Genomic DNA, 16,637 nt, shown 5'->3' on the forward strand with positions numbered 1-16,637 from the left:
TGGTTCAAACAGTCAGATACATGGTTTACTATCAATGTACACCTACAGAATTATTATTTTGCAGAACTAGAAATAAGGTCTTCCTCTAAGCACGGGCTTCATACCTCATAAGTGTTGTATTTCCAGTGAAGGGGCCGAACCTAATATCTTCAAATGGAGGCTGAAAGCCCAAAATATGTAAAGCTTCTTCTTGAGTGATGGCTGGAAGACTACAAAAGAAATATGGCCTTTCATTTGACAATTTCCATCAGACGCAAATGCAGCCTGTCTCAGTGTTACTATGTCTGTCTCATTTGCAAACAGTTTTACTAACATTTAAAATTTTTATCTTATCAGAAACAATGCATGCATATATTTTTAGCTAAAAGGTTTCAAACAAAATATGGCAGTTTCCCCCCAATTTCTAAAAAATCTGTTCTTAAAAATCTTCCATTATAGGGACTTCCCTGGCAGTCCAGTGGTTAAGAATCCACCTGCAATGCAGGGGATGTGGGTTCAATCTCTGGTCAGGGAACTAAGATCCCACATTCTGCAGGACAACTAAGTCTGTGCATTGCAACAAAGACCTGATGCAATCAATCAATAAATACATTTTTAAAAAGAATATTTAAAACAATCTTTCATTATTCCATATTTCAAAATCTTCAAAATTATTATTCCATATTTCAAAATCTTTGGTTTGCTTTTGCAACACCAAAGAACTCCTGAATTTGGAGTTTAGAGATAGCTTATCAAACTTACTTTCCAGCTCCCATTGTGCTATATAAGAAATTCCAACAAGAAACTAACGAGGAGATGCCACAAGAAGTCTTATATTGTGGTCGGCTTATGCAGTACCTAAAAAAATAAAAGACTGTCTCCTTCACTTGAATAAACACAAAATACACATATAAAAACAGAACACTCATGGCAACTGAGCATGTTAGCATAACGAAAACTTTGATCATTCAAACCAATGTGAAATATTTACTCATTTATTTTCATATTTGTTAAACACATTATAAATACATAACTGGCTCAAATGGTCAAGAACACACCGGGCAGTGCAGCAGCTCAGGAGATGCACGTTCAGTCCCTGGGTCGGGAAGATCTCCTGGCAGAGGAAATGGTAACCCACTCCAGTATCCTTGCCTGGAAAATTGCATGGACAGAGAGACCTGAAGAGCTTTAGTCCACAGGGTTGCAAAGAGTGGGACATGACTGAGCATGCATGCATGTTATAAATCATGCTTTTTAAGAATGATGGCTAAGTATGACTGCTGCTGCTGCTGCTGCTAAGTCGCTTCAGTTGTGTCCGACTCTGTGCGACCCCATAGACGGCACCAGGCTCCCTCGTCCCTGGGATTCTCCAAGCAAGAACACTGGAGTGGGTTGCCATTTCCTTCTCCAACGCATGAAAGTGAAAAGTGAAAGTGAAGTCACTCAGTCGGTCCAACTCTTAGTGACCCCACAGACTGTAGCTCACCAGGCTCCTCCATCCATGGGATTTTCCAGGCAAGAGTACTGGAGTGGGCTGTCATTGCCTTCTCTGAAGTATGACTAGTTCAAGTGAATGCTACCCAAATCAATGGAAAAAAATTACAAATATATAAATTTAGATGCCAGCTCCTAAAATTTCATTGCAAACTCCTAGTTGAGCTACATGTACGACTATTAGCAACTTCAGCTATAGGAATTCTATATATTCTCTGGATATTAATCCCCTATCAGATACGTGATCTGAAACGTTTTCCCCCACCTTGTAGGCTGCCTTTTCACTTTGTTGATTGTTTCCTTTGGTGCACAGCAATGTTTAAGTTTGATGTAGTCCCATTTGTCTATTTTTGCTTTTGCTACCTGTCCTTTTCATGTCATACTCCAGAAATCACTGCCATCCAGTGTCATGAAGATTGTCCCCCATGTTCTAGGATCGTATAGCTTTAGGTCTTACATTTAGGTCTTTAATCAATTTTGAGTTAATTTTTGTGTATGATGTGAAGTAAGGGTCCAGTTTCATTCTTTTGCACATGGATATCACAGCACTGTTTTCCAAAGAGACCATCCTTTCCCCATCTTGTGGTCTCAACACCCTTGCAAAAGATTATTTGCCTATTTGCGTGAATGGTTATTTCTAAGCTCAATTCTGTTCCATTGGTCTATGTCTGTCTTTATGCTGGTACCACACCATCTTGGTTATTGTAGCTCTGTAATATGTTTTGAAATCAGGAAGTGTGTGGCCTGTGTTGCCCTCCTGTAAGCACCACCTTTCCTGTAAATCCCTAGAGGCAGTGTCCTCAGCTGGCATACAGGGGGTAAGATAATCAGGTAGATATCAGTACAGTGTCTTCTCTTGAAACCCTCCCTGCATTTCTGTAGTGCTGTCCTGGATCTCCTAAAAGAACTCAGATTCTTCCCCTCTCACTCCAGGGCTCATACCCCTAGATTTAACCAGAGTCACCAAATGGTTGGGAGACGTCACCTGAAATGTAGAGCAACCTGCATTGTTCGAGGCCAGCAGTAGTCTATGAGGTCTCAGTATCTCCTCTCTGTTAATACAGAATGTATGGGATCTGATGAGTATGTATTAGAGCCAATGGTTTGGAGATGTTGCTATTTCTTTGGATTCAGGAAGGGGTCATCAGTGGGTTTGGTTAAAACCACTAGGTGAAAAGCTGATGGCTGTCTAGATGTGAGCTCAAAGCCACTGTCAGCAGTGTGATGACCTGACAGCTGCAGAGGGAAGAAAGGGGCCTAACAGTGTGGCTGAGGCTGCGGCCCCCTTATTCCAGGGACCACTCTTAGAAGCTCTAATCCCGAATGAGCAGAGTCCACATACTTTCTGATGGGATGCAGCATGAAGGACACAAGGTCACCAAGACAGCATTCTCGCCCCCAAGTATTCAACCAGAATCTAATCATGTCTTTACATCTAACTTTCAGGTTACAAGGACCGCTGTGTGTGTGCTCAGTAGCTCAGTCATGTCCGACTCTCTAGGACCCCATGAACTGGAGCCCTCCAGGCTCCTCTGTCCATGGTATTTTCCAGGGAGGAATACTGGAGTCGGTTACCATTTCCTTCTCCAGGGGATGTTCCTGATGCACACCTCCTACACCGGCGCGTGGATTCTTTACCACTTTACCAGGGAAGCCCAAAAATGAGATACTAAGGAAATATTTGTTAACTTCATTAGGTATGACAGTGGTACTGTGGTTAGGCAAAAAAGGTCAATTTTTAGCGATTACCATCGTCTGAGGTCTAATACTTTTCGCTGCTTAATATCTTCAAGAGGAGAATACTGAGCCCACTCCCTTTGATGTTTTCCTTTCTTATCTGATGTTTTTTTCTTGGAAACTTGCTTCTTTCCATTGCCTGGAACACAAGAGTATAAAAATGAGGTAAGATGAAGTAAGCCCTCTAAACAATAATTAATTATGTAACAAATATCAAAGTAGCTAGGTCTAAAAATGCTATTCACAAACATATTCAAAACTGTATGTATCTTCAAGAATACCCTCTGCCTTAAAGAAAGGGATAGAGAATAAAAATACATTTAAACAACTATGAATGTCATTTCCTATCAGGTTCTTATATTTTAATCCCTGAACTACTCACTTAGCTAGCAAAAGAATCAATCACAAAATGCTTAGCCACATTTAGAAAATCAAATTTCCTTTCTAAAAAACAATAAAACCACATTAACGTTACTCTGCTGAGAAAGTAAAAGCAGCAGATCCAATAATCTGATGATGTGATGTTTAAAAATAGCTCCAGGCCTACAGAGACCACAAAATGAATTAAGAATGATGCATACAAGTACATTATTAAAATGCAACTTTAGCACCAGGAGCCAGAATGGAAAACAAAGTCTCCTTTCTGTGCAAGTAGGTATATATGTGTGCACAGACAGACACACAGACACCACACACATTCTCTAGAAGACACAAAAGGCAACACAGTGGTTATCTATGGGGGGGAGGGAAAATTGGGAGCCTCACCAAGGGGAAACAAAAGGGAATTTTTATACTCATTGATTTCTATACTTTTTTATTTCCATTCAGTGCATCACCCAGTCCAAAAATAATATAAATTAAAATATTATTAATTAACATCCAAGCCTCATTTCACTAAAACACCATGAACATTTCACACAGCTATGTGCACTTTATAGCTTTATTTTTATTTTCGATCTCACCGCATGCGGGATCTCAGTTCCCCGACCAGGGATCCAACCTGCGCCCCTGGCATTGGAAGGGCAAAGTCTTAACCTCTGGATCACCAGGGAAGTCCTAGCTAGGTGCACTTTAAAATCTCTCACACATACTACGTTGTAAACAAAATCAATCTGCTATAGAAATTAAATAAAAGCTAATATTTCATTTTCATGAGTCAGTCATAAATTAGACAATATAGATTATAGAGATACATGTTTAGAAAACAAACGTGGAAGAAGATACATTTTCTTCATTCAAGATGCTCTACAATGAAACCATCTGGCACCCAAAACCAGCTGGAACCATAAAGCCCTACTGTACAGCACAGGGAACTATATTCAATAATTTGTAATAACTTATAAGGGGAAAGAATCGAAAAATATATATGTGTATGTACAACCCTACCACTGAGCTGCACATCTGAAACAGCATGACACTGTAAATCAACTATACTTTAATAAAAAAATTTAAAAAGACTGAGGTCATATGTCCTCTGTCCACAATGGAACTAAGTTAGACATTGGTACTTAGAAAAACCCTAAATATATGGAAATAACACAGCACACTTCTAAATAAGGTATTTATCGAAGAAGAAATTATAAGGGAAATTGGAAAATACTTCAAACTAAATGACAGTTGAAAATAAAGTGTATTAAAATCTATGGTCTTCAGCAAAAACAGCACTCGAAGCGAAAGTGTTAGTTGCTCAGTGGTGTCTGACTCTTTGTGACCCCAGAGACTGTAGCCCGCCAGGCCCCTCTGTCCATGGGATTCTCCAGGCAAGATACTGGAGTGATATGCAATTTCTTCCCCCAGAGGATCTTCCAGACCCAGTAATCGAACCTGGGTCTTCCACATTGCAAGCAGATTCTTTTCCATCAGAGCCACCAGGGAAACCCCAAAACAGTACTTGGTGAACAATTTTAGAGCATTTAATACTTAAGACAGAAAAGTCTTGCATCAAGAGGATAGAAAATAAAGAACAAAATAAACCCAAAATAAGAGGAACAAAATAGTAAAGAGCATAAATCGGTGAAACAAAAACAGACCATTCAGAAAATCAGTAAAGCTAAAAGCTGGTTATTTGAAAAGACAAAGTTGATACACCCACCGCTAGGAAAAAAAAAAAAAAGAACATAAACTACCAGCATCGGGGATGAAAAAGGAGTTATCACTAACGACCCCACAGGTGTTAGAGGGATAAAAGGAACTGTTAGGAACAGCTTTATGTCAACACCTTGACAATGTGGATGAAATGCACAGACTAAACTGACAGAATCTATGGGAATTAAGACAACTCCATAACTGTATTTAGAGACTGTTATTACCCCTCTGAAAACCGCTCAGAAAACAGGATGAGAGGACACTTCCCAATGGCACTAGTGGCAAAGAATCTGCCTGCCAGCGCAGGAGACATGAGACGCAGGTGTGACCCCTGGGTCAGGAAGGTCTCCTGGAGGAGAGCATGGCAACCCACCCCAGTATCCTTGCCTGGAGAATCCCATGGACAGAGGAGCCTGGCGGGCTACAAGTCCATAAGGCCACAAAGAGACCGACATAAACCGAAGTGACTTAGCCCATACAGCACACCAAGGCAGCTCTACCATCGTATCTAGAGAGTGCTATCAGCCCTCTGAAAAACCCTCAGAAAACAGGAAGAAGGAACACTTCCCAACACATCTTAGGAGACCTGAACAGATACTACCAAAAAAAAAAATTATGGACCAATCACCCACAAATAGAGACACAAAGTGAAATTCTGATGACTCCCCAAGAATTACAAATTTACAAAACATTCTGTGAAACAAGTTGATTTTGTCAATGAATGAGCAGATGGACAGAGATTTTACAAAGTGATCCGAAAAGCCAAGAAATAATACGAACCTGACTTCTGCCTCTTTCTAGCTGTGCAACTGTATCCCAAAATTTATCCCCTCTATGCCTCCATTCCTTCACCTATAAAATGAAGACAACAGGACCTACCTCACAAAATTCCAGTCTTACTGTGCATTCCAAAGAAAGACATGAAGGGCATTAGTATGTGCTCCAGAACTACCACGTTGCGATAGTAAAGACTGCACTGCACCCCCTTACATTGTGCTGTGGGCAACCTACTCGGTGGCACCTGGAGACCCTGCTGAGTGCTCGAAACTTTTTAACAACAGAAAAGTCAGACTGTTATATAGTAACAAAGAAAACTAGATGCTTAACTGGGAAATATGAATTCACATCGCTGCAAAACAGAAATACTATGTTATTCTAGCCACCTCATTACCCACTTCTAAACTACTGCGTACTTAGCTGTAATACTTCCGTTTAACAGCACTCTTAGATTTGGCCCAAGCTCTCAAAACACAAGGGTTAAGTTTGAAATTTCCAATGGCAACACATTAATCAACTAAGTGTCTTACACCCAAGGTTATTTTTTAAAAACTATAATGAAATACCGACTCGATGGACATGAGTTTGAGCAAGCTCCGAGTTGGTGATGGACAGGGAAGCCTGGCATGCTGCAGTCCACATGGCTGCAAAAAGCTGGATACGACTGAGCAACTGACCTGAAGTGATAATGAAAAACAACACAGTGAAAGTGTTAATCACTCAGTTGTGTCCATCTTTTTGTGACTCCACAGACTGTAGCCCACCAGGCTCCTCTGTCCATGGGGATTCTCCAGGCAAGAATACTGGAGTGGGTTGCCATTCCATTCTCCAGAGGATCTTCCAGAACTGGGTCTCCTGTATTGCAAGAAAATACGCCTAATTGCAAGTTTAAACAAGTGATATTGCTTGTTTTCTCCTTATTTTCACTTGAAAACATCCAGGCTCCTTCCTCACCTGATTTGTGTTTCAAATTTGTGGTCACTCCATCAAATTCAGATTTATCAATTTCCCACGCGAGAGGTAGCTTGCCCAGGCTGTTGGATAAGTTCTCCAAGCTGTTTTCTTCATTGTAGATGATGTCCGACGTACTGGCTGAGATGCCAATGTACCTTGAGGAATTATTTGCCGCAGATAAAGAGGTACTATCGGAGAGGCAAGAACGAGCTGGATTTGGAGTTTTATAGATTGAGGTGGCCTGGTTGAGAAAGGCATAGTCTGAACAGATGGCGTAAATCTTCTCCCGAGTGTGGGTCACTGGACAGCTCCACGGATAATGGCCATCCCCTCTGGGACCCAGGGGTTCTCCGGAGGCGCGGGTGCAGAAAGATTGAACGGCACCTTGCAGGCTCTCTTCGGGAGACCTTCTCTCGGATTTGTGCTCACCATTTCCAGAATCATCTGCCCCTTCTGCTTCTGCAACGTTAGGCATTGAACGCAACTGTGAAAGTTCTGTTGTGAGGAAGAGGGTGCCACACTTTCTATTTCTTGAGAAACGGCTGTGACAATCGCTTACAGCATTCTGCAAAAACGTGAGAGCTGCAAAAATGGGCTCCTAAGGAAAGAGGGAGGAGACAGAAAGATCAACAACCCACTAGACACTGCAAAATGCAAACACACATTCTAAGTGTTTCACGGGCCTTCGTTCGATAAATATTTATTTCACAACTACTGTACACTTAAGTTGTGATCACTGACCATCTGTCTGGTTAAAAATTATTGTTAAATGATGCTTTAGGATAATAAAGGATGAGATGGTTGGATAGTATCACTGATTCAGTGGACATGAACTTAGGAAAGCTCTAGGAGATAGTAAGGGACAGGGAGACCTGGCAGGTTGCAGTCCATGGGGTCACAAAGAGTCGGAGATGACTTAGCAACTGAACAACAAATAGGATAATAAAAAGACCAATGACTCCATTTAAAGATGGGCAAAATATCTGCACAGTCATTTCTCCAAAGATGATGTAGCAACGATCAATAAGCACATAAAAAGATGTGCATCACTAGCCTTCGTGGAAATGCAGATCATAACCACGGTGAGATACCACCTCATATTGATCCAAGCAGCTAGAATCAAAAAGACAGATAATCATAAGGATCAAGAAGGAAGTGGAGAAACTGGAACCCTCATACAATGCTGGTGGAAATGCAAAATGCTCCAGTGACTTTGGAAAACAGCTCCCTAAACGTTATACAGGAAGTTAGCATATGATCCAGCAATTTCACTCCTCAGAATATATCTAAGAGAACTGGAGACGTCTGTCCACACAAATGTCCAGAGCAGTACTACTCATAATAGCTAAAAAAAAAAAAAAAAAAAAAGGAAACTACTCAATTCTATCCAAACGATGAAACACTATTGGACAACAAGAAGAAACGAAATACTGATCCATGTTACAACATGGGTGAACCCTGAAAGCATTATGCTAAGTAAAAGAAGCCAGTAACAAAGGACCAGACAGAGTGCAACTCCTTTTACATGAAATGCTCAGATTGGGAAAAGCTACACTAACAGAAATTAGATTAGGGATTACCTAAATGCTTGTGAGGGGAAAGGAGATTGGCAGTGATGAGGTTTCTTCCTGGAGGAATGAAAATATTCCCCGATTGTGATGATGAATGCACAACTTTGTGAATGTAGTAATAGCCGCTGAACTGTACACTTTAAATACGTGCAAGGGGCTCCTCCTCATTAGGGAAGACGCCCATGCCCCTTTCTCTCTGGGCGTGTATCTCTGTCTTGTTTCTGTCTTAAATAAACTGTTTCTCTGTGTGTTCTCCCAAAATAAGTAATAAAGAAATAAATATAAATAGATAGATATAAATAAGTAAGTGAATTGTATGGTATATAAGCTTCCCTGGTGGCTCAGTGGTAAAGAATCTGCCTGCAAGGCAGGAGCCATAGAAGATTGGGGTCAGGAAGATCCCCTGGAGGAGGGCGTGGCAACCTATTTCAGTGTTCTTGCCTGGAGAATCCCATGGACAGAGGAGCCTGGCGGGCTACAGTCCATAGGGTCACAAAGAGTCAGACATGACTGAAGCAACTTAGCACGCACACACGCATGGTGTATACATATCTCAAAACTCTGCAGGCATCACCACAATGAATTATAGCCCACAGTAACTAACTTCTGATCAGTCTCAGGAAAAACTGAGTTTCAGGCGCACACCTAGCCTTTGGGGAAGGAAACAAAGTTTAATAACAACCGAGGGTTATCTGAGGAAGTTGAAGACTTAAACAAAAGGAAGACCTTGGTGAATCAAACCATTCCAGGTGATATGGGAGATCCCCTGAAGCAAGTGCCCAAGCAGAGTAAGCCCACCTCCCAAGGGACCACTTCATAGATAAAACCCACCCCAGGTCACCAGTTAGAAGGTGACCAGTTATTATCTCTGCCCCTTCACTTACATGAAAAACTAGAAATGAGTATAGTTTTCTCAGGTTACAGGAAAATGATTATATAAAACCCGTCCTCAAATACCGAATAACAAAAACTGATGATTAAGACACTGGAATCTGTAAAGCAATTATCCTTCAATTAAAAAATAAATTAAAAATATACACTGGAAAGGACCTGATGCCAGGAAAGACTGAAGGCAAGAGGAGAAGGGGGCAACAGATGAGATGTTTGGATGCCATCACCAACTCCATGGACATGAGTTTGAGCACAACATCTATTTCTGCTTTATTGACTATGCCAAAGCCTTTGACTCTGTGGATCACAATAAACTGTGGAAAATTCTGAAAGAGATGGGAATATCAGACCACCTAACCTGCCTCTTGAGAAATCTATGCAGGTCAGGAAGCAACAGTTAGAACTGGACGTGGAACAACAGACTGGTTCCAAATAGGAAAAGGAGTACATCAAGGCTGTATATTGTCACCTTGCTTATTAAACTTCTATGCAGAGTACATCATGAGAAACGCTGGGCTGGAAGAAACACAAGCTGGAATCAAGATTGCTGGGAGAAATATCAATAACCTCAGATATGCAGATGGCACCACCCTTATGGCAGAAAGTGAAGAGGAACTAAAAAGCCTCCTGAAGAAAGTGAAAGAGGAGAGTGAAAAAGTTGGCTTAAAGCTCAACATTCAGAAAACGAAGATCATGGCATCCAGTCCCATCACTTCATGGGAAATAGATGGGGAAACAGTGGAAACAGTGTCAGACTTTATTTTTTGGGGCTCCAAAATCACTGCAGATGGTGACTGCAGCCATGAAATTAAAAGACGCTTACTCCTTGGAAGAAAAGTTATGACCAACCTAGATAGTATATTCAAAAGCAGAGACATTACTTTGCCGACTAAGGTCCGTCTAGCCGAGGCTATGGTTTTTCCTGTGATCATGTATGGATGAGAGAGTTGGACTGTGAAGAAGGCTGAGCACTGAAGAATTGATGCTTTTGAACTGTGGTGTTGGAGAAGACTCTTGAGAGTCCCTTGGACTGCAAGGAGATCCAACCAGGCCATTCTGAAGGAGATCAGCCCTGAGATTTCTTTGGAAGGAATGATGCTAAAGCTGAAGCTCCAGTACTTTGGCCACCTCACGCAAAGAGTTGACTCATTGGAAAAGACTCTATCTGATACTGGGAGGGATTGGGGGCAGGAAGAGAAGGGGATGACTGAGGATGAGATGGCTGGATGGCATCACTGACTCGATGGACATGAGTCTGAGTGAACTCCGGGAGATGGTGACGAACAGGGAGGCCTGGCGTGCTGCGATTCATGGAGACGCAAAGAGTCAGACACGACAGAGCGACTGAACTGAACTAGACAGAGCTTCCTTCCTCAGATTAAATGGAGTTTTGCCTTTGGGACCAGCTCTCTGTGCAGCAAGGTGGGGATGTCTGAACAAAGCTAATCTGGAACATATATAAGAGAATATATATGCGTGCTGCAGTTCATGAGGCCACAAAAAGTCAGACAGGACAGCGGCTGAACAGCAACAGAATAGGAGAATATTCTTATCAGAAACATCAGAGTGAATGGGAATGAAGTCTAAAAGGGAGGGCATTTATGTCTATGTATGGGCTTCCCATGACGCTTACTCCTTCGAAGGAAAGTTATGACCAACCTAGATAGCATATTAAAAAGCAGAGACATTACTTTGCCAACAAAGGTCCGTCTAGTCAAGGCTATGGTTTTTCAAGTGGTCATGTATGGATGTGAGAGTTGGACTATAAAAAAAGCTGAGCGCTGAAGAATTGATGCTTTTGAACTGTGGTGTTGGAGGAGACTCTTGAGAGTCCCTTGGACTGCAAGATCCAGCAAGTCCATCCTAAAGGAGATCAGTCCTGGGTGTTCATTGGAAGGACTGATGCTGAAGCTGAAATTCCAATACTTTAGCCACTTCATGCGAAGAGTTAACTCATTGGAAAAGACTCTGATGCTGGGAGGGATTGGGGGCAGGAGGAGAAGGGGAGACAGAGGATGAGATGGCTGGATGGCATCACTGACTCAATGGACATGAGTTTGGGTAAACCCCAGGAGTTGGTGGTGGACAGGGAGGCCTGCTGTGCTGGGTTTCATGGGGTCACAAAGAGTCGGACACAACTGAGCGACTGAACTGAACTGAACTGATAGGCTTTCTAGGTGGGTGCTAGTGGTAAAGAATCCACCTGCCAATGCAGGAGACACAAGAGACTTGGGTTCGATCCCTGGGTCAGGAAGACCTCCTGGTGTAGGAATCGGCATCCCACTCCAATATTCTTGCCTGGAAAATAAATTCCACAGGCAGAGGATCCTGGGGGGCTACAGTCCATGGGGTCACAAAGAGTTGGACAAGACTGAACACATATGTTGATGTATGGGTGATTCACTTTGCTGTACATTAGAAACTAACACAGTATTGTAAAGCAATCATACTCTAACATAAATTTATTTAAAAACAAGAAACATAGAGAAAGGGAAATCGCTGCATTTGTGTATAAAAGGTAGAGCTGAGCTTCCTGGAAGCTATAGACCAGAAAGAACGTAACACTTGATTTATAGAAGTGTAACAATCTGGTTTGTTTTGTTTGGAGTTTGCTTTTAAATAATGGTCACTGACAAGAATGATCTTTTTACTTGCACTTTCACCAAAAAAAAAAAAAAAAAACAAAGATCATCAACAAAAGGACATGTTTTTCTATTGATTGTCAACCAAGCCAAGAGTAAAACTTGGGAGTGGTATGAAAACTTTCTCACCTGAATCACTATTGATGGAAATTTCTCTTTGAGGGACTTCCCTGGTGTAAGACTCCACGCTATCAAGGCAGAAGGCCCAGGTTTCAGGTTCAATCCCTGGCCAGGGAACTAGATCCCACATGCCACAACTGAGACTCAGAAGAGCCAAATAAATATATTATTTTAAAAAAAGAAAGAAATTTCTCTTTGAAAAGTTGTCATATTTATAAATTTTATCACCTAAGTAAACCAAATTAGAGAAAAATGTTGCAAACTACCAAAAGATTTCACACCAAAGAGGAAGATTATCCAAACCCCATGACCACAACCCTGCTGCTGTTGATTTCCTCGTTATTTACCTGTGCTTTCATGCTTAGTCACTCAGTCATGTCTGACTCTTTGGGACCCCATGAACTTCAGCCCACCCGGCTTCTCTGTCTGACCGGTGTCTCTTCTCCTCATGACAGCAACAGCTCCATAAAGCCCAGGGCGCTGGTGTTATTGCATCCTCGGAGTTTCTTAGACATGAACTAAACACAAATTATTACTCATTATAGACTCATGATGGAGGTCAATTAATATATTAGATTGTAATCACAGCCTCAGGAAATGCCTAGGTACAGAGGGGCAGGCTGTCCCTCCACTGAATGGCCTTCACCTCTCATGATATCATCACATCTTCTTTTGCCCTTATTCTTAGAAACCATTTATTTCTGCTCCTAGGTCCCTGCCCATTCCCATGCATTGACATTTCTAACCTGACCTGTGCACAGATAATGGAAAGTAAATCGTGTACACATATGTGATCATGTAACTCCCCTGCCTAAAACCCTCTGCTATGAAAACAAAGAGCCAAACTGGCTCTCTCTCTCTCTTTACCTCCACCTCACTCTCGTCTCCCTGTGGACCATGTTTCCCTTCTCTGAATGCTGTCTCCTCCCTTTTCTCCTTTATTTACCTAATTCCCCTTATCCTCCGTGTGCTAGGTGCTAAGTTGCTTCAGTGGTATCCACCGCTTTGTGACCCCATGGACTGTAGCCCTGCAGGCTCCTCCGTCCATGGGTTCTTCAGGCAATACTGGAGTGAGTTGCCCTTTCCTACTCCAGGGGATCTTCCCAAGCCAGGGACGGAACCTGAGTCTCTTACGTCCTCTGCATTAGCAGGTGGGTGCTTCACCACTAGAGCCACCTGGGAAGGCCACATCTGGATGTCAGTCAAATGTCACTTTCTGCCAGATGCTTCCTTCCTTCAATGAGACCAGGCGACTGTGTACAAGCTCAGTGCCTCCCCTTCACAGGTCTTTTGTTGTTTAGTTGCTAAGTTACCACCCCTTGGACTGTAGCCCATGAGGTTCCTCTGTCCATGCTATTTTCCAGGCCAGAATACTGGAGTGGGTGGCCATTTCCTTCTCTAGAGGATCTTCCCCACCCAGGGATGGAATAAGAGTCTCCTGCGCTGGCAGGCAGATTTGTACCCTGAGACTTCACAGGTCTTACCAGGGTGCAATTCTAGATCGTGTGTTTGTTTATATGATGAATGTCTGTCTCCTGCAAATCTGGTTTTCCTGACTACTCTATCCCCAGGGTGATTTGTAAAAGTCTCATTAATAGATATATTTAAGCCCCTGCAGCATCCTAGGCATTATCGTAAGCCCGGGATTCAGTTCAGTTCAGTCGCTCAGTCGTGTCTGACTCTTTGCGACCCCATGAATCGCAGCACACCAGGCCTCCCTGTCCATCACCGACTCCAGGAGTTCACTCAGATTCACATCCATCAAGTCAGTGATGCCATCCAGCCATCTCATCCTCTATCGTCCCCTTCTCCTCCTGCCCTCAATCCCTCCCAGCATCAGAGTCTTTTCCAATGAGTCAACTCTTTGCATGAGGTGGCCAAAGTACTGGAGCTTCAGCTTTAGCATCATTCCTTCCAAAGAAATCCCAGGGCTGATCTCCTTGCAGTCCAAGGGACTCTCAAGAGTCTTCTCCAACACTACAGTTCAAAAGCATCAATTCTTCGGCGCTCAGCCTTCTTCACAGTCCAACTCTCACATCCATACATGACTACTGGAAAAACCATAGCCTTGACTAGACGGACCTTAGTCGGCAAAGTAATGTCTCTACTTTTGAATATGCTATCTATGTTGGCCATAACTTTCCTTCCAAGGAGTAAGCGTCTTTTAATTTCATGGCTGCAGTCACCATCTGCAGTGATTTTGGGGCCCCAAAAAATAAAGCCCGAGATTAGGAGCCCAGATTCCCGGAGGGCTTACCAGGAGTGGCCTTGGCAACCAGGACCTGGAGTTCTAGGCAAAGGGACTCCTCCTCCCAGGCTCTCATCGGTGAGAACTGAGGTTCCCTCATCCAGTAAAGGAGGCCATGCTCTATGATGATTTACTAGTAAGACTGATTGTAGGGCCTAAGCTTCAGGACTTAATGATTTATTCGTAAAATCCTATGAGAAGCAACAAAAGTACTCTTTAGCTCCGTGTATAAAAAATCTCATCAAATGGCCAGCTTCAAACGCACCGCTGGAGGAAAGATTTTTGTCACTGGAAGGAACTGCTAGGTAAAATAAACATTTGGAAATATACTATTCATGGCCTCAATTACACTCTTTTCTGGTTGTATTTTAAATCCTTGTTTTTAAGCACCAGGTTTGCTTAGAGAACGAAGTATCTTTAAAAGTCTTCCAATAAAGACTTCCACGTAGGACCACTATTGTGATCTATATATTCTGCCCAAGGTCGGTGAGACCAAGGGCAGCGAAGGACTTAACAAGATGGAATGAAATAGATGCCGGAGGGCCAGACGCGCTAAGCCCAGGGGGTCAGATCTCCGTCTCCCCCCTCCGCCCCCTGCCAGCCCCCTCCGCACGCCCTTCAGGCCCCTTCCTCGCTCAGACCTGAGCCCCTGCCCAGGCAGAGGCGCCCGCCTCCGAAGGATGCCGGGCGGCGGGTGGGGTGGAGAGGGGGGTTCTCCGCGCGCTCCAGCCAGCGGCGAGCCCCGGCTCCTGGGCAGGCGATCGGAGGCCCCACCGCCCTTCTCTGCGAAGCTGGCGGCGCCGGCGGGCTCGGAGGCCCCCGGGATGGAGACGACAGTGGCGCGGGCCTGCCGCTTGCAGCCTGCGCCAGCGGAGACGGAGGCGGCGCCCGCCCACAGGAAATAGAGCGGGGCAACCCCAGCCCGCGCCGCCGGACATCCCCGCGCATCCCCAGGCGCCGCGCGCCCCCGGGCCCGGCAGCGGGGCCTCCGCGCCCTCCTCCCGCCCTTCACCCGAGCGCCGTCGGCCTCCAGCCAGCGCGGGGGCCCGGGGGCGCGGAGCGGGTTGGGGCGCAAGGCAGTCCCGTCCCCGGGCTAAGAGAAAGCCCCGGATTGGCGTTTCTGAATGCACAAGTTGATATGATTACTAATGTTAACTGTCCCCCGAAGGAAACAGTACAGAAAACCCTCGCCTTGACCCCTGCCCGGGCCCCGGCTTTGGCTGGCGGGGCCACCGGCTCATCAGAGTTTGTGGGGCAGCCGACTAGGCCGAGAGAAGGGCGGAAGAGGGAGAGGAGGAGGCTCCCGGTACGAGGTCGGAGCTGGCCGGGACCCCTCCGGCGACCGCGCGGGCCGTGCACGGTGGGGGCCCGGCCACCGCGCTCTCCGGGCCCGGGCCCAGCCAAGCGTGGCGCGGAGGCTCGCGCCGCGCCGGCCGGGGGGCCATCGGTGTCCCCGCCGCCCCTCCAAACCGGGCTTTGTTCCCGAGAAGACGTGTCCTTTCTCTCTCGGACGCTTCCCTCCACCCTGCGGCCCAAGTCTTCGCCCACTTCTTCCCGGGAGGACCGGTCCCCATGCAGGGGCGTCCACTCGGATGACCACCGGGCCCCGCGGAGAGCAACTGGGAGGCAGCAGGCCCGGCCCAGCGGCGCTCAGTTGCCCCCCGCCTCGGGCCCAGCGAGCAAGGCGCAGGGTCGTCGGCGGCCACCTCGACCCCCGCCCACCGCCCGAGGTACCTCTGGCCTGTCCGGTGGAGTCGGGCCGCGGCGGTCGCGGCGGAGCCCAGCCCCGGTCCGGGATCACAGCTTCCAGCGCGCCGCCCGCGATGCGCCTCGGGTTAGCCTGGAGCCGGCGTCTCGCGTCCCATCGGATCGCGCGGGGCCAGCGCCCAGACGGCCGTGCCGGGCGACCGATCGTCCGATGTCATGGGCAACACCTTCCTTTCATCTTGTTTTACACTTGTCCTCTGCACGTGCGGAGGATATGGTGGCAGTTTTTGTTTTTGTTTTTGTTTTTGTTTTTTAATCTTAGCTGCTCCTCCAAGAGGCGCGTGCCCCTTTATTGGGCATCTACTGTTTATCTGTCCCCTGAAAGCGGCTACCGCAAAGTAAATAAACGAGGGAGAGAAGGTTAAAAAAAAA

General features: G+C 45.1%; 1 protein-coding gene across 4 annotated transcripts in view; it reads right to left on the minus strand.

The window, feature by feature from the left end:
* The window catches only part of BIVM (basic, immunoglobulin-like variable motif containing), a 30,107-nt gene extending 13,496 nt beyond the window's left edge, over nucleotides 1-16,611 (minus strand). Inside the window, exons 1-6 of one of the 4 annotated variants that reach the window (XM_018056375.1) lie at nucleotides 16,233-16,326; nucleotides 14,508-14,689; nucleotides 7,027-7,624; nucleotides 3,223-3,349; nucleotides 742-837; nucleotides 105-209 (exon numbers count right to left, since the gene is read on the minus strand). In XM_018056375.1, coding sequence (XP_017911864.1) covers nucleotides 105-209; nucleotides 742-837; nucleotides 3,223-3,349; nucleotides 7,027-7,501 — 803 coding nt within the window. In that variant the 5' untranslated portion in view covers nucleotides 7,502-7,624; nucleotides 14,508-14,689; nucleotides 16,233-16,326. Of the gene's footprint in view, nucleotides 1-104; nucleotides 210-741; nucleotides 838-3,222; nucleotides 3,350-7,026; nucleotides 7,625-14,507; nucleotides 14,690-16,232 lie in introns of all 4 variants that reach the window. The other 3 variants (XM_018056374.1, XM_018056376.1, XM_018056377.1) reach the window with 3 other exon arrangements.

This window comes from Capra hircus, chromosome 12 (assembly GCF_001704415.2).
Source record: "Capra hircus breed San Clemente chromosome 12, ASM170441v1, whole genome shotgun sequence".
Taxonomy (NCBI): Eukaryota; Metazoa; Chordata; class Mammalia; order Artiodactyla; family Bovidae; genus Capra; species Capra hircus.